Source organism: Tenrec ecaudatus, chromosome 2 (assembly GCF_050624435.1).
Source record: "Tenrec ecaudatus isolate mTenEca1 chromosome 2, mTenEca1.hap1, whole genome shotgun sequence".
Classification (NCBI taxonomy): Eukaryota; Metazoa; Chordata; class Mammalia; order Afrosoricida; family Tenrecidae; genus Tenrec; species Tenrec ecaudatus.
This window is the reverse complement of record NC_134531.1, coordinates 285,362,009-285,385,763: the sequence shown is the minus strand read 5'-3', so window position 1 is coordinate 285,385,763 and position 23,755 is coordinate 285,362,009. Positions and strand designations below refer to the sequence as shown.

Here is a 23,755-nt window from a genome sequence, read left to right as displayed (position 1 = left end):
AGTCCTTGCGTCACTGTTTCCTTGGGTCTTTGCCTTTCTTCACCCTTCTTTGCTTTGTGTGGGGAGAGACCAACAGCCATAGCTTAGATGTCTGCTGGTAGGCTTTTAAGGCCCCGCGGGTACCAAACACAAGTGGCACGTAGACCATTGCTCTTGTCCACTGTTATGGCAACGGACATGGCTGTCTCTCCATATGGTGCTCCTTAAGTTCTCAAGGCTAGTCAGTGACTCAGCCCCTCAAAATGCTTGAGTTTAACTAAGAAGCTTTCAGCACTTTGCCCCCAGTATGCTCTCCTATATCCATGGATATATTTATAGCCCATAGAGACATGTATGTAGAAATATCTTCTTCCATCTGCCTTCCCACATCCCCTTTCTTCGCGTATCACCAAATCCGTTATTTTCTACTGGAAATGAGGGCGTTTTCCTTCTCTGACAGTTTTCCACCTTACACAGATTCTGATTTAGCCAGTTGCCCTGTACTGGCTAAGGCTAGCTAGGAAAAATGCGACTTGAGACTCTGTGGTAGTTACAAAATCTGGTGCCAACTCGAGACTATTAAGAGTGAAGGAGTGGAGTTGAACCTGTCACTCAGGTTGTAGTTCGATGATCTCATTTGGAGGCACAATGGAGATAAATAGCTCACTGGTGGCCAGATACACACATTTCTTGTGAGATATTCTGTTGACAAGCCACATGGAGCTATGCTTATAGAGCCAGAGCCCTGGAGCTGGAGGAGTCATGTGGAAACCCACATCAGCACTGAGATGCTTCCACCTCCACAGGATCCCCAAAACTTTCCACACATTTGGCTTCATTGCATGGCCATGTGAGTCTAAAGAGGAATTTATGGACTAGTATCGGCATATGTGGTAATATCAGACTTATGGACTTGATCTGGACTGGGCTGGGATATTTTCTTAATGCACAGTTGCTCTTTGATATAAAGTTCTCTCTTACATACATTTGAGTATCTCTGGATTTATTTCTCTAGTCAACCCAGACTAATACAAATTCCAAGTGATTTTCCTCTCTATCCCCCACAGCCGCCAAAAAAGAGGATGGAAAGGCATGTCCAGCATTTTACATGAAATTCAAAGTTGGGCACATTGAGCGCTTAAGCGGTTTCTATGAATCGAGGGGAGTAGGGAGTTGAGTTCCATTTGTGCGCCTTTGCAGAGTATTGACAGTAAACTCACCACAAATGCGTGTACTACCTCCTCCAGCTCCCCCTGCCCCCCCTTCCCCTGGCTTGACTGATTCTCTGTGAGACAGTTCAGGCCTCATTGAACTCTGATATAGTTTATTGTGCCAACCTGGCCGATAAACACATGTGGGATTAATTGAAGGGCGGACGGATAAATGGTTCAGTGAGTCTTGCCTTTTGAGTTCTCAGGTCTCTTGCTTTTGATGTTTGGACCAGGGTGCAGCTGCCTTAGCCAGTTACCTGCTTCCGCTGGCAAGGCTCACTTCCTGCAAGACATCCTTGAGCAGAAGCCACATGGACCTACCCCAATGCAGCCCTGGGTGCTGGAGCACCCATGTGGAGACCCCTGCCAGTTTTTGAGATGCGTACACATTCACTGACTCGGCTTTCCTCCTGAAGTCGGCATAATTGCATCTGTTTTGTGAGATGGAGGAGGACTTTGTGGATTGGTGTTGAACATATGGGTTAATGGGTTGATGTTGGACTTGTGAGCTTGGGCAGCACTGGGTTGGGATGTTTTCTTTTCTTTTTTTAAAGGTTGCATCTTTATTTTTATTTATTTATTTTTAAAAATCATTTTATTGGGGCTCATATAACTCTTATCACAATTCATACATACATCAATTGTGCAAAGCACACCTATACATTCGTTGACCTCATCATTTCCAAAATTTGCCTTCTGCCTGGGTTTCTGGAATCAGCTCCTCATTTTCCTTTTTACCCTCCCCCTCCATCATGAACCCTTAATAACTTATAAATTATTATTTTATCTTATCTCACACTGCCTGGTGTCTCCCTTCACCCACTTTTCCATTGCCCATCCCCCAGAGAGGGGGTTATATATAGATCCCCGTGATAGGTTCCCCCTTTCCACCACCCCCACTTTCCCTCCCGGTATCGCCAATCTCAACGTTGGTCCTGAGGGGTTCATCTGTCCTAGATTCCCTGTGTTTTCAGATCCCATCTGGACCGCTGTGCATCCTCTGGTCTAACCAGGTTTGCAAGGTAGAATTGGGATCATGAGGGATGTTTTCTTGATGTGCACTTGCCCTTAGTATAAAACTCTCCTTTATACGCGAGTTTCTGTGGAGTTGCTTCTCTAAAGTACCCAGACTAACTCAAACAACTCAGAAACAGATTGTAGGACCCTGTCAGGTCTGCCAACCTCTTCTGGGGGAGGATCAGCCAACCTAACCTCTTGGGACAGATGATTACTTTCTTCTCATTTCTGCTTCACATTCCCAGTGGGCCGTTGAGGTGCTATCAGGATTCTGTAGAGATTTCTAAGAACATTTCATGATAATAAGAGCCCTCAACTAGAATAGAAAGCAAACTACTTTTTTTAAATCAAAAGTAGAAATAACAGGTAGCTTTAGAAGATCATGTGGTTCCTCCTATAGCTACCAGGTAGGAGTTAATTAAAACCAACCCTTTTAAGGTAATCCCTATTATAAAGACCTTACAGAAATGGCACACACCATTCATTTTTTTGTCTCACGTTCACTCAAGTCTAGCTCTCAGAAACTTCTTAATGCTTTCCTCATAGCTTCCCCGTGATCATTTGTGCTTATTTCTTATGCTCTTTTGTGGAAGGGAAAGAAAAATCACTTTCAGAGCATCACTTTGCTTAGGTAAAGACCATGCTTATGAATAACCTGCCTTTCCCCATCAGATGAGACATTGTGGGAGAGCCAGCAAGCAGATCATCCATGTGCTGCCCACCCTCTCGCCCAGGGCCTCTCTTGGCCTTGGTTTCCTTTCTTGTCAGACTCACGGAAGCCTCCAAGAAGCAATGCAGTCAACCGCAAGATCACGGACCCGGGTCAATGAAGACACATCTCCTTTTCACGTTTATTTCATTTTGCTTTGAGATCACAGAAGAGCAGAGCATTCATACGTGTAAAGTAACAGAAGAGAGAAACAGAATTTAAATACATTTAGAAAGAAAAGGAAAAAAGCTTTTTTTTAATTTAATTTTTTTTTTTTACACACACTGCGCTTTTTGTTTTCCTCCATACAGCTAGTATGCAGGGGGCAGCAGGAGATGGGGGTGGGCAGGGAGAGGGGAGGCGGGGAAATCCATCCAATAAACAAAAATAAAATGCCTTCAGCAACATAAAACACAAACCAAACAGTGGCCATGTGTTTGTCTGGTCAAGGGACGATGAGTTCATGTCTACAGGATTGAAAAAAAGGAATATATCCATATTTATATATTTATATGTAGAGAACACTGTTAATAGGAAGAATTCTAACCAACAGCAGGGTTTGCATCCCCTTCAGCACGGCAGGGAGGAGGAGGGAAGCCAGTGTGGGGAGGGTGTGTGTGGGAAAAGTTGGAAGTCCCCCCATACATTACTCCTCAGACATTTCCCTTTAAACGCCTCTTCCTGCCTCTCTCCGCAGATGCTGAAGAAGCAGAACTTGGCCCCAATTCGCCAGGATAAGCCATTTATATTCTCAGGTGAAGAGTGCAGGCTTAGGGAAGTGGGTTTTTTTTTTTTTTGAAGTGCTCCATATAGCTTGAAATTGGGGCTGAGTGCCACGCAGCTAGTAGTGTGATGTGGTTTCTTCATTTTTAGGAAGTAGGTTCTTAGACGGGGCCTGTCTATACAGAGAGAGGGTTTGTGAGAGAAGAACGTAGCTGCAGGAATAGATCCAGGAACACCCCCACCATAGACATCCCCTGAGACCCCCTGACATCCCCAAGCAAGTGGGAAGCTATCCCATGGCGGGTCATTCCGCATGGAAAGAGAGTTTCTTAAGCAATCTAAACACATCATCTACTCAGAGAGATAGAGTGACAATCACACTGGGAAGTTGTGAATAAGACCTGTTCTAGAGCACACAGCAGACTCGGGATTCTTAAACTCTTCCAGGCAACGCACGAGAAGACACATTTGGGTAGATGGTGAGTCTTGAGACTAGCACAGGGCTCTACTTTAATAGGCCAAGACAAAGGGGTTGTCCCGAATCCATCCTGGTCTGAGCACAAGAGAGAAAGTCTCTCTTCACCGTCCAAGCAGCTCTCCTCTGTCTGCGCCCAATCACAGCATATTTATCTTTCACACTTGATTTTGTTTGTTTCCAGCCTTCTGGAATGTGTTTACTCTTGTCTTATTTTCAAGTTACCTTCTTGAAATGGTATGAACATCTACTTTTTTGGGAAAACAAGGCCTGCCGTCCCTCCATCTACTTGCTTGATTTCCTAACCTATAAATCATGTTTAGGGAAACTTAAATCCAGGAGAAATTTATTCCCAAACAGAATATATTATCCTGCCTGTTTCTCACAGAACAGCCTTTGGAACCTAGCTGGGACCACGTGTTCACTGCCAACAGCCCAAGCAGAGAGTGTCCAAGGACACACATTGGTGATCATGAGGCACTTGGCCCAGAATGAGAGAAAACGGATGTTTCCTTTCATTTGCACAACTTCCTCACTTGTTACATGTAGAATCCTCAGTCTGGCTGCTTTCCTTCCGACAAAAGGTTATTAGAATAGAGTTCAACAGTTCGATTGTATATTCACATAGACAAGGAGACAAGCTCCAGTTATTTCAATAGCTTCAGTGTAATCTGAATGCACCCCTTCTCCATATTACTAAGAAGTATAGAGAGAAACAGGATTATAGGACCAGGCAAGAGACATTGCATTCCACGAAGTTTGGGTCTTTCAAATGACAATGGGGAAGTGATGTTTCTGCCAAGGGAGTTAGTACGGAGGCCAACCTGGAGGGGGCTGCAGTTTTCTGGGCTTAACACCACATACGTCTTAAGTTTGAGCTCGGAACCAGAGAGTTTAGAGTTGGAAGAGATTTTAAAGAAAATGTTCTCTAAAGTCCCAGCTAAGTGGCTGTGAAAATAAAGACCCAAATGACTGGTCCCAGGTGACCCAACGTGTTGGCGGCCAGACCCAAGGCTGGAACCCCATTCTCCTGACTGCCGGGCCCACACACCTTCCACCTCACTGTAAGGTTCTTGTTGATCTTGGGTCACAGGGCACTCTCTGAGTCTGATGTTAATGTGAGCCATTTCCCGCCCACTTCTTCCTAGAACTTCAACCTTGCAGAAAATGCATACAGTCCTGGGAGTCATCTTTGAGGACTCTTTGTGTGCCAGTTGTCCACTCTACCGGAAAGGTATATATGTCACTCTGTTAAACACTTTAGACACTTCAAAAAGACAGGCTTGAGAGAAACTCCCAATAAGAATGATTCCGTCCTTCAGTGATTCCATTCAGGATTGCGATGTGGGAGTAGAACTGACAGATTCATTAGCTCTTTCCTAGCACCAGGCTCTGAGGGATGCGTCTCAATGATGCGACCTACACTGGCTAGCCCAACAAGCCTTTGGATCAAGATCATAAAGAAGCTTCCCCAGTGTGTCTGTGGAGCGGTGAAGGATACACCCAGGAACTGGGTCCGCTCTGAGGTGCGGGTGACCCAGGAGGGAGGCGGCCAGGGAGGGACTTGAGAGTGGATGTCATGCACAACTGAACCTCAAGACTCCTCCCTTCCTGGGTCCCTCCTTCACTTCCGAGAAAGTCTGACTAGCTTCGGTGTCAGGTGAGTCTCAACTTAGGAGCTGAAGGAAGAAAGAGGTGGCCTTTGAGTTGTCGGACTTTCTTAGGAAAAAAAGGTAGCCCCCCAATTCCTGCAGGCCTGCTTCCTTTTGCTTGAGGTAACCTTGTGTTTGGACCCTTCCTCACACTTCTTCCCAGACTGACCCTCTGGAGGGTTTTGGCTTTTCTCCCTGGATGCCATTTTTATTTATTTATTTTTTTCCTTTAAGATTCTGAGGTTTAGCTGCACTTGGGCCCTGCGTGAAAAATGAAGTTTACATAGTTTATATTATGTACACAAACTAGTGATTTACATTGATTTACACATGATTGGTGCCTAATTTATTAATCAGCACACGGTATGTAAATGAGCTGAAAGGAAATCAAGATTTTTAAACTAAGTTTTCCATAATAGTCATAAACATTTTCCTTGGTGTCGATGCTAAACCTACACCTCACTTTAACACCACCTTCCTTGCTTGCCAAGAGGAAAGTGGTATGCATCGCTGGGTGAAAAGAAATCTTTTCTTCAATTTCCATTGGCGTCATTGGAACAACCTAGTTACATGCAAACGAGAATAGTTTACTTCTCTTCCGCTAGTCTGCACATAAATGTAAACTCCATTTTGTATTTAGTGAGATGTTTACAGATATTATGCCAACAACAATGATGGGGAATTTACATCACCAGGAAAAATGCAGTCTTTAGAGAATAATTTTTTTTAAATACTTAAGAAAAAATGAAGCTTCTTCAACTGGACCTGTGCTCCTTAATTCGGGCTCTTTTCCCAATATTTTACTGGTATCTAATTGCAATATATTAATAGTTTCTGTAGTTCCCATATAGCATTGGATTTAGATTTCTATTGAAAAATGAGAGGGCCCAGACAAAAACCAAGGGTAAAAGGGTATGATACTGAGGAGAGAACAGGACATGCTTAATCTACGGAATGTGCAACATAGACATCTTGTTTTAAAACAAATAAGTATCAGGTGGGAGAGAAAGGGGGGGGCTTCATGTCTTTTCAAAGGAAGCACAGCTCTTTTTTAACTCCGAATTCGGCACTTGCTTTTGAATTTGAATTTAAACCATTACTCTACATTTTTCTTATCGTACATATAATATTGTAAATATAGCATTTGTAGAGATAAAATTTTAAAAATTACATACACGTATATATTTTTTCCACCAATAACCCAAGGTCTGCAAAGAACAAAAGGAGAACTTCAGGGGAAGACCAGCCAACAGAAATGGTCAGATCACAAGCAGCCTGGGGACGGAGTCTGTGATTCTGGAGTAGGAAGAAGCTAACAACTCAGAAACTCTCTTGCTGAGTCTAGTTTTCGTGTGCGAAGGAGGTAAGTCCATTTTTGGAGGGGAAACAGATTTTTGTTCCAGTCCTCCAAGGACATGAAAAATCACGAGTACTTTTCCAAGGTCTCTGTGAATAGCCCGGATGTCTTAATATGTAGTTATAAATTAAAAAAAAAAAGCCCACAGTAAGGGAGAAATATGACTGATGTGGGAGAGAAGGCAGGAGTCTATGGGACAGTCCTTCCCAACAGCCATAACAAAACAACCCACTTTCTCTTAAGCTTTAGTTCTTTCAGGGCACAAAGATACAACATCTTCTTAAAATAAGTCAGGTGGACCCTCCAACAAGGTAAGACCTTTGATGAACCATTGCTCGTGGTACCAAGCCTACTGGAAGCTTGCATTGTTCAAGCAGCCTCGAGGGTGAGGGTTGCCAACTGAAAGTTGGGTCTAAGGATTGTGGTTTAGGGATGGTAGAGTTTCATTTTCCATAAAAAGGATGTTTTTTTACTGATCAGAAGTATATCAATCATTCCAATGACTTGTCATTACCCTCCTCACTTGGCTTTTTGTTTTGTTCGGGTTTTTTTTTTTTTTTTTTGGTAAAGAGTTTGCAACTTTGTCTACCCAATTCTTGAAGTGGTGTCTGCACTATCCTGTATGACTTTTCAAGGCATTTATGTTGAGACCCCATTTCTTGGGAGCAGTCCTGTGGTCACTCTTTTTCTTGACCTTTCTCAAAAGGCTGTTCTCCATCCGCCACAAGCACGTGAGATTTCTAGGCTCAGCGTGTTCTCAGAAATAGACAACAACAACAGCAACAACAACGAACCAACCCAAGATCTTGCCAGAGTCACATTCAAAGCCACCACAATATTTAATACATGTTTAATAATGTTTAATATATGGTCCATTCTATTAAAACCAAGAGAATAAATGATGCAGAAATGATCAAGGCATTCTTTTCCACTGGAGACGCTTCTCTCAGAAACAAGGACCTTGTCCTGAACGCAGTGTGGAAATAATAGAAATGCCAGGAGTTGGAGGAAAGTCAGTGACGCGCTATGGGGGCTGGCACGGATGCTAAATGCCATCTGAATGAAACCCTGCTACTTCTCCCGTTTTGCTCAGTTTTCAGTTAGTATGCGTTCTTCTAAAGCTTCCACTCCCCCCGGCGGCTGCCTCTTCACTCGAGGGGGGACATGTATTATCAAAGATGATAGCCTTTTGTTCCGTACACTAAGAAGATCAAAACTGAGGGAAACCCCTGACTGTCAATAAATGGATGCTCGTTGGAAGCGTGGCAACGATTCCTTTAATTTTAAGTAGCTTTCTTCTTGGATAAGAGCTTCTGTCCTATGTCCGAATCTGCCATTAAGCCTCTTGCCTGTCCCCAAGTCAAACCTGTCCATTCAGTCTCAGGTCCGAACTGCAAAATCACAAAGCAATGAACAGGGAACAGCTTTTGGAGACAAAGTAGAACTCTCCTAAAGGACGTGAAAAGGCTGCCTGGCAAGGAGCTAAGTCCCTACAAAGAAGAGAGCTTCCTTGAAAAAAGCCTTTGCTCAGAGGCATCAAGCTAATTTCCCGAGGCTTAGGTTTCTTGTTATGTTGAGTTGACAATTGTTCAGTTTCCCACTTCCTATCATCATGTTGCAACTAATCCCCAAGGTCCCCAAACTCAGTAATAGAACACCTTTGGCTGTGATGACACACGTTCGACCATGACTTCAAGCCACATCCAAATCGCTTCTAGTACAAATTCGAGCAAGGACTAGCTTCCCGACAAAGACACGTACACACTGCGAGCTAGCTACAAGACCATTCTAAGAAAGACCTGTGGCGACATCAAGCTTGGCGATTCTCAGACCTGCACCTAGATTGCTTCAAGGGGCCGAGCTCTTTCGGGTCAGTAACTAGCTCCTGCTTTAGCGTTCCTGGCAAGAGCACTCCTGTGGATGTGCATTTGAACGCTACATAGACCCTTACTGTCTTTTCCTGCCGACAGACCAGGAGCGCAGAGCAAGCAGGGAAGGTGATTATAATGCGATTCTTAGTGGCCTACTCTAGAGAATGACAGCCCTCCGTGAACAATGGCGTTAGACGCATCATCCGTGCACTTGAAGGGAGATAGAAATGCACTAACGAATCCAAGAAAGTACCATCCTAGAACATCAGGTCAGCCCTTCCTCCAGGGGCACAAGGAGCGAGGGGCTCTCTGCCAGGGCCTTTGCTTTGTGATCGAGGCTTGCCAGTATCCCCAGGATGTAGAGAGAGGGCGACTAGCTGGGGACCTTTTCTTCCTTGCTCACTTTCCATGCATTCATTACACCCGAAATGTGAAGCCCCCTCTGTTCAGAAGAATCCATGAGGAGAATGCAGTGTCACTTGATGAGTAGAAGAGGGGGGTGTCAAACAGGGCTGCTGGGGGTGGGGACCTCCATGTGGCTCATTATTCAGCCACAGGGAATGCACGCTTGGCATTCTTCCTGCTTCTGGGGATTTACTAGGCGTGGCCTACTTACGCCTGTAGCAGAACAGAGGGGAGCCCGTGAAAAGCCCAGAAATATATGAATTCATCAGAATCGCCAACACAGAGTGAAATCAGAAACCCTTTCTCCTAGGTCCCCATCCCTCATCGGTTCCTTTCTGTTGTCTGCGCACCCCATCAATAGTAGGCACTTTCACTGACGGTAATCATTCTGAGTGATTGGCAGGGGGTTCTGAAGATCCAACTAGGAGGAACATGGGGTCCTGCCCTTGGAAGGGGCCCCGCTTATTTTTGAATACACTCTGATGTCCCGTGGCAGCAAAGGCTGGTACAGGGGCTCTGCTTGTCCCCTGTCCTGCCATGGCCCCCAGCACCTTGTCACGGCCGCATCTCACAAGTACAATGCAGGACGGTATCTACAGCACAATGAGTCTATGTACACACGGACCATTCCCTTGGCATGCTTTAGAGGAGAGAGAGACACGCACGCACACACACGCACTCACTCACATGTACAGCCACGTGAAAGAGAGAGAGAGAGAGAGAGAGAGAGAGTGACTTGAGCACGCACACACAGTAGATCAAATTAAGATGGCACTTCCTAGCATTGGCGGCGTGACTTGACTAGTCCTGGGCCGGGTGAGGGGAAGTGGGGAAGAGTCAAGAGGGAGGATCTGGAAGGAGGGGATCGACAAAGCACACTGGAGGGAGACGGTCTGGTCTTAGAAAGTGGGAGAGAGAGTCGAGGCAGGGAAGCCAGATCAAAGCTCAACACGTGACCCCAGCCTGATAGTCTGAAATGGCTCAAAGGAAACAGATTTTGGAAATATAAACACCAAAGGCAGGGCCCGTGTGTCTCTCCCAAGTGGAGGAGAGGGAGATGAAGGAAGGCAGGATCAAGGGTGGTCGTGGTGGTGACTATCCATCTGGTTCTTCTGCATATGCATTCTTTTCCACAACACCCGGATGTCCTTAACATGACGTAGCATATGTTTACACAGCGTACGTTTGCTGAGATACACACAGATCCAGGTAGAACTTTTCCCACCCTGAATTATCCTCACTTTTATTTTTAAACCCGATGGATTGATTTTTTTGTTCAAAATGCATTTTCATCTTCATTTTCATAGCTCCCCCTTCATTTATTAACAAAGTTGTGAAATCAACGGCAGCTCCCCTCCCCTCCCCCCAATCTATCACGCTCTCTCTCTTTGTATCCTGTGTGACGCATATTTTGTGTGTTTTTATTATGAGGATGAGGATTTTAAAATTTGTATTCTATTAGCATTTGCTGAGAAGGCAGAGCAGAGACGCTGCCAGCAGCCACAGTGGTACGGCCAGACTGATGGATCCGTTGATGCCTCTCACCGACCCAGGTCCTGTGGAAGAAAAGAGAGAGAGAGAGAAGAGACCACCGTTAGTATCCTCGCTCTCTGTCAGCAGGATCCCTGGCTGGCGCAGAGGTCAGGGCTGGCCAGTGTGCAAGTACAACCCAGCTAGACCTTTTTCAACCTTTCCTAAGTCCTTCTGCGGGGAGTGGAGGCAGACCTAAGTGGGCATCATTGGTTGAGACACTTTTAAATGCAAAATGCTCTTGGCCTTGAAGAGCATAGACCATGTATCACGCACATCTCTTCTGGCTCAAGGGCCTCTGGCCCTGTTGGCCATGGAGCAGCTCCTTGAGACCTACGCAGGGAGATGCCAGCAGTGAGGAGGGGCTTCCACAGCCGGACACGGTCTCCTTGGACCGATTCATCTCATCATCTCCATCTGTAAACCACCCAGCTGAGCCACGACCTCCGCCTCTCCCAGCGGAGGGCTCACCACCATTATTTGTCAACGGGGAGAGGAATGGGGTCAAAGCTACCCGTATGGCTGGGTTGCACCTCAGCAAGGAGCCCTGCTAGCTCAGCGGTTGAGTGCTGGGTATTGGGTGCTAACCATCCAGGTTCACAGTTGGTGCTCACAGCCCCTCCACAGGGGACAGATGAAGGATCCTGCTTCTGTAACAATCAGAGGCCTGGAAACCCTGTGGGGCAGGCCTGCTCTTTCCTCCAGCCTTGCTCTGAGTTGTAAGGGCAGTGGTTGGGTTCTGGTTTGGGTTTGGCATCTTAGCAGCGAGACAGAGAGTAAGCAGGTGCAGGTGGAATCTTAGGAGACGCCAGGGGACCATGGTCTTCACACTCTTCGTTTGACATGATGTACACAACCAGCAAAGCACAACCTGGGGCCGTGGGAGTTTAAGAGGCAGGTCTGAATGGGAGACCTGAGACTGACCTCACTTAGCTCAACCTGGAGGAGCAGATCATGGGCTTCCCTTTGCCACCTCAGCTCTCCCAATGTGGGCATACTTTTGGGAGAGTTGTAAAAAGAGGAAAGTATGTTAAGACAAAGAGGATTGGGACAGAAATTGTAGGTGCAATTGGAGAGTTTTTCTCCGACACTTCACTTGTTCAGAGCCCTGCTGCTGCTGTCTGGTGAGTGTTGGATGGCTAACCACAAGGCCAGTGGTTCAAACCCACTAGCAGCTCTGTGGGGGAAAGATGAGACGATCTGCTCTTTAAGGAATGATAGCCCCAGCAGCTTGCGCAGGGGTGCTAAGGGTCATCAGTAGCTAGTAGCCCCGCCAACTGGGTGCGCCTCTCCGGCGCTCCTTACATTCGCTGTTCCTTGCGCCTACCATTCTATGTCACACATAAGAAATCTCAGTAGGCCTGCGTTAATTATCTCTGATTTTACCCTTAATAGGAGCATTGTTATATATATTTACTACATTTTGTACATCTGTTAAAGATATCTTCGTTTCTATCAATTACTATTTATTAAGTGCTCTCATATAGCTATTTAATGTGCTTATATTGCTCACTCTTTTCATAATTGGCTTCGAGAGTAAATAAATAGGCTTGAAAAAATGCAAGGGTAAATGGGTGATAGTTGGGGAATCATCACAAGTGTGCATGCAATTATAGATATATATGACTGCATAGAAGACTACTTCAGTTAATGGCTATTTCAGAGAAGAATAATCAGCAAAATCATTAATTATGTTTTAGTTCATAGTTATGAAATTTCTGCTTATTTGTGGAAATGCAAATGATAAATCTTATTTCCCACACCAGATGGCCAGGCTCAGCAAGTGCTTTCATATCCTGACAGATATAATGAAAGCAAGAGTCTGCAAACATAAATTAGCCTTAAAAATAGATAGGCAAATAGAAGCACAATTCAAAAATTTTGCTACATGTTTTTCATATAACAGACACAAATCAATCTTGGTATTTAGCCACATTCTGTATGTGTATATGCATATGTGCGCACACATGTATGCGTGTCATCTAGCAAGCATTCAGAAAAAGATGCCATCATCATTGAATATAGAAATGCGGGTTTCAGAAAGGCATGGATACCAGTCGGAACCAAAGGCATTGGGGAGAGCCTTTTCACATTTGGCCTGAAGGATCAGAAGACAGTTGTGGCAAGATTGTGGGCCTGGCGTCAAACAACCCCCCCACCCCCCCCCCTACCAGTCTTACACTGGTAAGGGAAACCGTGACATCGTTTATAAAAGGAGCTTGGTGATAAAGGGAAGCATTAGAAAACCATCCTGAAATTGAGAGGCACGTCTCTACACTACCGATCTGGTGCAGGATCTGGAGCCAGTTAATTTGTCTCTCAGTACAAATGCAAAGAAACATCTAGATGATTTTTTAAACACCTGTCCTAGAGAGCATGCTGCTTCGGGCACGTGAATTCGGCGGGCACTATTCTATTGCTTCTTCGGAGGACTTCGGGCTCCTTGCCTGAATATGGGACTAGATTTATTCAACTCCTCAACTCACCTCAGTGTCATCTAGTCGATGCCATCGCATAGTGACCCTACAGGACAGGGTAGAACGGCTTTGTGGGTTTCGGAGACTCCATCTCTTCACAGGAGCTAAAAGCTGCATCTTTCTCCTGTGGAGCGGCTAGTAGTCTTGAACTACTGACCTTGAGGGGAGCAGCCCTAGGAGTAATGCACTACACCTCCAGGGCACTTAGATTTCCACACAGTGACTGTTATCATGCCCTCAGGGATCCTCGGGCATTCCTTCCAGTCAGTAACGATTCCGGGAGAACTGTAATTTTATTCTTGTCAATAATGCAGTCTTACCCACAGTGAAGGCAAGCCAGAGAGAAAGTTGTCATTATTTTTTAGAATCAGCAAGAGTTGATTGACTGAGGGAGTGAAAATTAAAGCCCAAAACTAAAACAACATAGAAAACAAACATCCAAAATAGTCAAGCAAGGAAAGAGCGTCGCCTTTAGAAGGTCCCGATATCTCTTTGGCACGTGATCTAACACGCAGGCTGAGACCCTGAGGTTTTCTAGGAAGCCATCTTTGAAAGGAAGCTTCCTAAACACTGACTTTGGCGCCACCTGCTGTGCACTTGCAGTCACTGCAGCATCTTCTGCACGGGCGCGTGGAGGACTCAGGTCTCTCAGACAAACAAACATTCTAACAGGGAACCGTCACTGCCCACAGCGAAGACGAGCAGTCAGACTTAGGTGGACTTTTAAGTAACCAGTTTTCGAATTACCTTCAGGCCCTTCCCACACCAACCATTATGCCTTATGCCCTCCACCCAGCACCTGTAAAGTGAGATTTTAGACCGAACGATTGGCACAGTGAAGCTGAAATGACCGTCCTCGCATCAAAACAGGAGAACATATTTTGACGTGAAAGGTATTGAAAGCACAGATCCATGTTTATATGTTTTGTGGGTGAGAGTAAGAACTTCTCCTGATGGCCATTGGCCTTAAAGAGAAGTGGTCGCCCTAATTCTCACTCCGTATGGAAGTGCAGAGGTACCGCGTGTTCCAGGGCGTGACAGCAACCACTTTCGGATCCAATGACACTAGGGAATTGGGGAGAGATGCCGAAGAGGAGAGTAGTTTATGCCTGCCTTGCCTGGATGACAGGAACCCTGGTGGCGTAGTGGTTACTCATTGCAGTTGCTAACTGCAAGGTCAGCTGTTCAAAACTTCCAGCTACACCTGGAAGAGGCGACCTCTTTCTGTACCCCCCATAAAGAGTCTCAGAACTCCATAGCGGCAGTTCTACTCTGGCTTGCAGGCTCTCTGTGAGTTGGAATTGACTCAATGGCAGCGAGAAGTCGTAGGAATTCCCTGTTTGATACTGACCCTGGGCACATAGGACTGGCTCTTCTCCCGGACACTTTCTGTAAGGACCTGTGGAAGCTAATCATGAGTAAGGTATCGGTCAGGCCTTGGGACTGAGCAACAAAGGGCCCACAGTCTCTGTGGCTGTTGGTCACTGACAGACTGAAGGCCTGCAAGAATAGGTTTCCACTATGGAGAATGATCTTGGTTCTGTCCATTGCTTTGAGGCACTAGATGAAGAAGACACCTAATGAGACCATTATCCATCCACATGCGTGGTCACAAAGCCTTGAGGTTCTCAACTTTCCTAATGCTGTGACCCTTTAATACAGTTCCTCATGTTGAGATGACCCCCCCAACTGTATAATTATTTTCGTTGCTACTTCATAACTGTCATTTTGCTACTGTTACGAATCAGGTGACTCCTGGAAAAGGGTTGTTTGACCCCTGAAGGGGTTGCGACCCACAGGTTGAGAACCGCTGCCTTAACAAGAAGGGTGACTAGCCATACAGTGTCTCTGTGGCTCTGGTCTGGGATACCACATTGTTAGAGAATACAGTCAATTGCACTTGTAAACACGGTACCACAGAATTGTTCAGTGTTCCCATGAATGTCAAGGTATGGAGCATAGATGTGAGGACATGCTCCATCTACAGGAGAGGATCTGGGTGAAGTCTCAGTACACGGATGATGAAGGTATGTGGAGCAGTTTGGAAGGCACAAACAGGCCGTGCCTGGGAGACCAGCAGCCCGGCTTTACTGTGGCAAGTGGGGTTCTGGGAGAAGCATGAGGCAGGAAGAAATCCAGCTGCTCAAGGGAATCTTTTCAGGGGATACTGCCTTTACCATTTCCTTTGCCATTCATTCCATCCCTTGAATACTCAACAGGTCTTCTGAGAGAGACCATTCATTGGGCAGTGAGCATTTGCAAAATGCATCTATCGAAGCCTTAACCTTGGACACTTAGGATTAAAACAACCAAGGGAAGGAAATAATTTTCTCAGTTCCAGACATTTAAAAGGGACCAGCCTGTCAAACGCACTGTGACCGTTATGGGTTGGACAAGTAACGTTCTATGAGTAAGTTCACACCTTGAAGCAAAAGCAGTGACAAATATCATGGAAACAATTCCTAACAATGACTGAAACGAAATCAATTCACGTACACAACACTCCACCATGTTGCTACGAAATCGTACGTTTACACACAAAGGAAGTCAATCAGAAAGCAAAAGCATACCTTTTTGCTTGAAGCGTACGGTGGTGCCAAACTCTAAAAAAAAGAAACATTCAGCAAAACAAAAACAAAGAATGTGTTACCCGTTGGCAATAAATATCAAGGTAATCCGGTACTCTCCGCGGCAAGGAGGGGGAAAGAAAGGGCAGGAGAGGGCAGTGCAGGAGGGATCAGTCCTGTTAGAGGCTGAGGAAGGCAGCCAGGAGGAGGCCGTTTGGTGGAAACCAAGGCTGTGCAATGAGAGCACCCCGCCCAAAAAAAGAGATTTGCAACTGCAAATAGCTTACGTTACATGTTGTATGTGCACGTGAGATGGGGACCCTGAGTCTGACATCGAGAAACATTCCTGACTCCAATTTTGGGGCACCAGAGAATGTGTGGGGGTCCCAACATTATGCCCTGGAGTGACTTCAGCAAACACAATTGACCCCCTTACTCTTCTTTGAACAGGCCAAGTGCACTTCAATGTCAACACTGTTCTGCCTTAGACTGTTTCCCTGTAGGGCCTGTTCAGCCACTTCATTTAGATGTCTGCAGTAATATCACTAGCTCAGGTCATCTTATCAAAGCAAGTGTGCCCAGTTTTTCGTTCTATTTGTCTTTTAGGATCATATTTCATGTGTATTGACTGGCTAGTGTGTGGTTCCTCTCATCCGTTCGAATGCGTGCTCCCTGAGGGCGTCAGCTCGGTCTGCCAGTCTACCTCTGGTGTGTGCAGCTGAGCCTGGTATGTAGTGGGTGTTCATGATCGATTTGCTGAAAGTGTAGATTAGTCTGGAAGTATTTCCAGAAACATGATTGAGTCCTTTCAAGTGTCCTTCTCATGTAAATCACAGCATTTCTCATTCTTTGGCGGTAAATTTAAGATTTCTACAGGGATTGCCAGGTTAATCTCCCGGGGGCATTGAATGGGTGGACTCACTAGGACTGTGGGATTCAGGTTTTCTTTCCACGGAAGATCAGGACATAGTCTCATGTTCCTACAAGGCCAAGTTCAGCCAGAGAGAGAGCCTTTTGAATGGTACTGCTTGTCACCTCACTGTCCTGCTTGGAACTTGTCAATGCTTCCTTCAGGCTCTGAGACAAGACACCAACATCCTCACCAGGGATTCCTTGACCCCTCCATCGTGTGCCACCCATTTCCCTACACTTCTGCAACCCCCGCCTGCCCACCACCTCCGTCTTCTGGCCTGCCAGCACTCCATGATTTCTCATGCCAGGAATGGATGTTTTTGCGAGCCATCGGGGTGAAGGTTCCGGTGGCTTCTCTAGTTGGAATCTCATTCATTCCCTACAATTCAATGGTTCCTTCCACGGGGATATTTTCCTTGGTCTCCTTGAGATAATTAAGGGTTTTTTTGTTGGTTTGTTTTGTTTTCCATTTTTATGATCGCTCTACTTCATAGCCCTCATCTCAGTTTTAATTTCAAATATCTCAGTCTGATTTTAAAATGGTATCTATTCGTTAATCCTTGGATTTCCCACTTGACTGTGAGTCCCAGGGAGTCAGCCGTTGTCTGTTATTGCTTCCAGACATTGCTCATTCAGAGCAGAACAGAACCCCCGGAATACACAGTGGCCCAAACTCAAGATTCAGAATCACTGACCAAGGAGAAAAAGAAACAGATGCCAAGCATCCGTCTAAATGTAAACTCCAGGGGACCTGAGTAGCTGATCTCTCTCTCTCTGTCTCTCTCTCTCTCTCTCTGTCTCTCTCTCTCTCTCTCTCTCTCTCTCTCTCTCTCTCTCTCTCTCTCTCTCTCTCTCTCTCTCTTTCTCTTTCTCTCTCCTGAGTTAGCACAAGGAGGGCAGACCTTCAAAATCAGTTTTGCAGAGTTGCTGTGGGTCAGCATAATTTATGAATCGTCTGCTCACCATGCTTTAGATCTGAAGTCCGTCGGAGGCAGTCGCTACCCAGCCACATGCCACTCCCTGGGCATACACAGGGTGTCATTAATGCTTGGCTACAATTCGGCTTTAACAAACCTTATTCCAACCAGGCTGTTCTTAAAAGAAAGCTGTGTCTGCCTGTAAGTATAGTTCTCCTAAAATAGTCAGATCAAGGCAGGGAGCCCAGCCTGGACATTCTTTTGTAAAGACTGGGAGCGAGCGGACCTCCCCGTGAACTTCACAGAATGAATGGGGGGACACCGCCACCTGCCTGCTTGTCCTGGGAGAGCCAGTCGATGACTACCAAGTGTTCCCCATTAACCATGGAACAAACTAGAAGTCCATAGCAAAGAAAGGAGCACGGCTCAGTCTCCGGTTCTCGTAGGTGCCACAAGCCATGGCACTTTGTGCTCTGAAGCGAAGCCCCGGCTCCAATGCCATCAAAGTGGGCCCGCCGGCCCGCTGCCTGCTTCTCTGCGTGCCCCATCTTCAGAAGACTCACGCGTCCACTATAATCCAACAGACAATCTTCTCATACCTGCCCTGACACCTTCTCTTTGACCTGAAAAGCTTTGCTGAATACTTGTGGAAAAGGCACCTTAGAGAATGTGCTCACGGGAATAGGACACCAAGAAAGCTAATGAATGGTTCCAGGTCGCACAGACAGTGCGAGGCAGAATTCAGGGCTCCTGATTGCCCCCATCAGAACCCTCTCCATCGTTCCCCAGGACCCTTCTGGCATTTTAATAACAGTAAGGCCCTGAGCACTCTAGGGGTGTCACAGGGGCACGGGGGCAATCTGGCACAGGCCAGGAAGCATCTGGCTCTGCCCTTGTGCTATGTCCAACCTACTGGTTTATCGTTCCTTGCAATTCACAAGTCACCTTCCGGAGGAACTAAGCGATAGGCAAACCTACGGACCGGGCAGCATTTCGGTCAGCAGCACAAGAGCAACGTGCCTAGGTCAACCAGTCCCTGGCACAGGCTTAGGTTAAAGGCTCAACTATGGATCTCTTATGGAGGAAACTTCTCCCACTAGGAAGAGTTCAGAAAAGAAAGAATTAGCAGAGAGAATTTCGGCAGCGGGGAGAGAGGTGGGGAGGGGTGGGGGACATATAAAAAAAACCATCTGCTTGAAATATATTATAAAATGTTATAAAACAAACCAACTGGATTACAAGTTGAATTTTAGGCAGCCGGCCTTGCTCTGAAGGACCCTTGGTTGGTTAACACGCTGGGCTGCCGTCAGCCAGGTTGGCAGTTTGAAACCACCAGCTGCTGTGAGGGAGAAAGAGAGGGCTTTCTTCTCCCACAAACAGTTCCAGCCTCGGCAACTCACAGGGCCGGTTCAACCCTGTCCTGTGAGTGGGCAGGCATCAACTTGATGGTGCTGAGGTTGGGGGTTTTTAACTTGGAGGGTGGAGTACGTTTCCTTAACCTGAAGGAGCACCAGAAATTAGTAAATGCTGCCCTGGGCTGCCCATTTCAAAGGCAGCAGTTCGAATTCACCCGATCCTCTGAGAGGGGAGAAGAGGCTGTTTTCTCCAGGACAGATCTGCCATCTCCTAAACCCTAGGGGACAGCTCAAACCTCCTAGAGTAGGAATCAGCTCCACAGCGTTGGCAGTGGGTTGGTTTGATTTCCTTAATCTGAATCATATCAACTACTTTGTGAAACACATTTCTAGTCTCGGAATTCCATTTGTCTTTAGGAAACAAGAATGGGGTACTTATTTGAACAATTGTTTTCTATGCTTCAATTTCTGTTGTAAGAGAGCATTCATTAGCGAGAAGCAAGACATTTTGAGTGTATTGCAAACCCTTAACGTAATTTAGTGAAAACCTGGTTATTTGCTGCCATCTTGTGGTCAATTTAAGACATGTGCCTACTAGCTGAAGAACTCACTAGCGTCCCCTGGGTGGCAATAGTTGGGAAAACAGACCCTGTCCCACCTCCCTGAGGTGGCAGAACAGGGACAAAATGCCACTTAGCATGAAAGGATCATTTCTTTTTATCACAGAAAAAATATATACTGCTTTTTGTTCTTAGCAATGGAAGATGATTCTGTTTTCCGAGTGCAAAGGTGATCTAAATTTTTGAGTAACACTGTTTAGTCACAGATACTATTCCTGTGGAGAGTCAGAGAACCTGCCAGGAGCCTGTGGACCCTACCAGCGGCCTATTGAACAATACCAGGAGGGGGTGATAGGAGCAGACCTATGGTCTGCATCTCTTTCCAGGAATTTTCTCCCCACATGTCTATCTTGCCTCTGCAAATGTACTTCACAGGTGAGCCATGGCAGGCAGATGCAAAGACTACCCTTAGAAGGTAGCTGATTTCAACAACATGATGGGCACAACATTTGGAGAGTCTAGGGGGCAGGTTCTCTCTGTGCTCTGAGAGAATTGGCATCAAAGACCTTAGCTCCCCGCGAAGGGGCACAAGCAGCCAATGCAGAAGCATGGTGGCACTAGAAAAGGCGAGCGTCTGGGCACATTCATTTGTGCCGCGAGTCAGAATCGGCTCAAGGCCAGTGAGGTTTTTCTGTCACCTGCCTTGGATTTCTGACATTCAGATTCTTTACACGCAGCCGCAGAAGACGAGCCTGAAGTCAAGGGCTGATTCCAACTCTCTCACTGGCATGAACAGCAGGAGTTCTGGTTCACAACCTTATCCTGAAGCTTTCTAGTTCTCTGGCTCAGAATAAGTGCCCAGCAAATTTGCTGTTTGAATGAACATCTGCATGAATACCGAAGCAAAAGAGTGAATGAAGTCATCGATCCATGTGTACTTTAGAAACTTCCTTAGGATGGATGTCTCTCCCAGCACCCCCCCAGCTTTTTTTTTTGAAGGGCAATGTCTTCATTCAGAGCAGGATTATTGTCAGAGATACATATTTATTTGATGGGAGTTAGGAGAAAGGGAGCCCTTTCATCTTTCTCCTAATCCTGGCAGATAGAACATTTTCTGGGGAGAAATTTATTTAAAAGGAATTTATTTAAAGAAAAGTTTTGTTTTAAAACATTGTTTAATACTTCAAATTAAAAGATATCTTAGATACTATTTTGCTACATTTAAAATCTCTTTGTGGACTGCGTTAAGCTGTGTTTCTTAGAGGAGTGAAAGTAGGGAAATGTATAGAAATAAACAAATAGGGAGGGATTTATTTCAAGGAGCTGGCTCGTATGGTTATAGAAGCTGTTAAATCCTAAAGTCATGGATTAGACATCAGAATGGAGGTTCCTTCTGACTCATGGGTGCAGGGGCTGAAGAACCCCCCAAATTGGCTAGTTTTATTGGCAGGCTGCTGGTTTACGGAACTGACCAATTCCCAAATCTGTAGGTCAGGAGGTAGGTTGTTGGCTTATGCCCCAAGAACTGGAGGCCAGGGATGTGGCAGTTACGGAATTTCATGTCAATGTGATAAAAGAATGAAGGGGTGGAGGGCAGCCTGTTGATCAGGTCACAGCCTGATTGATCCCTCCTGTGGGCGTGGCCTTCTCATGAGGATGCTGGGAATGTCCTTCTGTCATCAGAAGAGGTGGGTCTCTGTGTGTGTGTGTGTGTGTGTGTGTGTGTGTGTGTGTGTTTCACCTTCTTTCTAACACCAGATGGACCACGCTGATGGCAGCCAATGCCCTGGAGATGTGTCCACCACGAGTCTTGTGGATACACAAGACTTTTCACCTACCGGCCAGTGATCTTCCTGCATTTGGTATCATTGCATGGCTGCGTGAGTCTAAAGAGAAATTTATGGACTAGTATTGGACATATGGGCTAATATTGGACTTAGTGACTGTATCTGGACATGACTGGGATGTTTTCTCAATCTACAATTGCTTTTTGATATAAAGTTCTCTCTTACACATATATGAGTGTCAATGAAATAGCTTCTCTAGTCAACCAGGTCTAACAGAGAGGATAAGGAGTTGAACACATGATTGAAAAAAGCAAGCTTCATGAGGAAATTTGTGTATATTGGATGCAGGCCACATCCCCAAGGAAAATGATTAGCTATTGATGAACTTTTCAGCTGATTGGCTGATCACCTGAGATGACACAATGGAGGATGATTACACTACATTGTAGACAATCAGTAAGTCCATTGTCTGTTAAACCTCTAAGAAATCAAAACCTATTTAATTGGCACATACATAACCTTAACTATCACAGGAGTAATAGAAAGTTTAAACATTAGGAAATAAAACTCAAGCTTGACCTTTTGCTCCAAAGCTCAGAAGATTATAATTCATCTCATATTCAGTGCTTTGGTTCATTCTCGTTGCCTCTTTCTTCTGAAACTCAAGCTAACGTGCCTTCAAAGATTACAGTTCAGAAACCCTTCTTGCCCAAGCATATCTATGCTTATGAAACATACTGGCATTTTACCTTCTTTGTATTCCATCTGAGAGAGGAGATGGGGACACTGTAAATCTATGATGAGCAGAATTGATTTTATAGTTCTGACTCAAGTATTGACAACTTGTCTCGTAGCCTCTGCCTATGGGCATTCGTTCCTATCCTTGCAGTAGGAGATGTTGGGTTTGGGGGGATTTGTTGTTGGACAGTCGTTCTACTTCAGAGTATTTCCTGGAAAGCAAATGCCTAATTGTTCAACCTGCCAGAAGCAACTTTGCACAAAGAAAGGTCATTTACTCCATTATGTGTAAAGTAACTCTTGGTATGAAGTTAGTCTTTTGATACACCAACAATTTTGCAAAGAACATTCATTGGAGGACTTCGAGGCATTTTTTTTATGGGCTGTACTCAGCAAGAGCATATATTTGAGTGATCAGGAAGGTACAAATTCAACAGATATTTTATCCTGCAGTCATCTGGAAATGTTGAGAGAGGGATGGGACTATAATCATTAAGAAATTTAATAAAAGAAATGAAGGGGAATATTTGGCATGCTACCTACTCCTGAAGCACTGGCCCTGAGCACCGGAGGCATCACATTTGCAACGTTCCTCCGTGGGAACTGATGTTTTCCATTCACCGATTTATTCATTTTAATTATGATTATTTTTGCCAAGGTTTTGAAACATAAAACTTTTAGTATGGCTCAAAGTAGTGGCTTAAAGGGGAGATGCGTTTATTAATTCCATTTTCCAAGCCACACTTTGAAGGTTACTAATTTCTTTCTTACAGGTTTTTCCACTCCACTCTGAGCCTTTCAAGATCAGCAGTTTCTACTTGTAAGGATTATGATTACCGTATATACTTGAGTATAAACTGACCCAAATATCAGCCAAGGCACCTAATTTTACTACAATACTGCATAAATATGTGCTGAAAAATTTGGCTTAAACATGAGTGTATATACCTATTTTTTTGCCACAGAAAAGTTAATTCTTATTCTTCTCTTGATTGTTGCAGCGTCTGCATTTCTCCCATGTACAAGGTTCATGGTGGATGAACGCTAACCCCCGAATATTTCTTGAGTAACCTGTTCTGAGGATCACAGGTCTGGTTTGGGGTATAATTACAATTAAAACAAAAGCAGAGCACAGGCAGCAGAAATACATGTAAGCTTTCATATCCCCTCCAGTCTATAGGTAGACCATTGTCCTAGCTCTTAAGGTAACATGAGTATTCTCTAACTGAGAAGTCCCTGCCTGTCAGCCATCTGGGGCAGCTGTATTCTCCAAGCTGGATGGGTCAAAAGAGAATCCCATTTGTCCCTCTCAAATACCTCCAAGGGCTTTAGCGCTTACAGTTGACGAAGACCAGGAAGGGATCTCAGAGACTTGAGGCTATTTAGGAGGAAGTCATGGACACAGGGGACCAACCACTATATTGCGACATATGCTATTCATTGAATGAATGAATCAACCCGAACCAATTTCACTTCATACCTCATCATTTCTTTTCATACCTTGTGAATTAAA

The 23,755-nt window shown here is 45.3% G+C and overlaps 1 protein-coding gene across 1 annotated transcript in view; it reads right to left on the bottom strand.

Annotated features, from left to right (window-relative positions):
- Positions 1-3,102: 3,102 nt before the first annotated feature.
- Positions 3,103-23,755, bottom strand: part of LSAMP (limbic system associated membrane protein) — a 771,811-nt gene continuing 751,158 nt past the window's right edge. Inside the window, exon 7 of the mRNA XM_075542484.1 lies at positions 3,103-10,955. Coding sequence (XP_075398599.1) covers positions 10,858-10,955 — 98 coding nt within the window. The 3' untranslated portion in view covers positions 3,103-10,857. The remainder of the gene's footprint in view (positions 10,956-23,755) is intronic.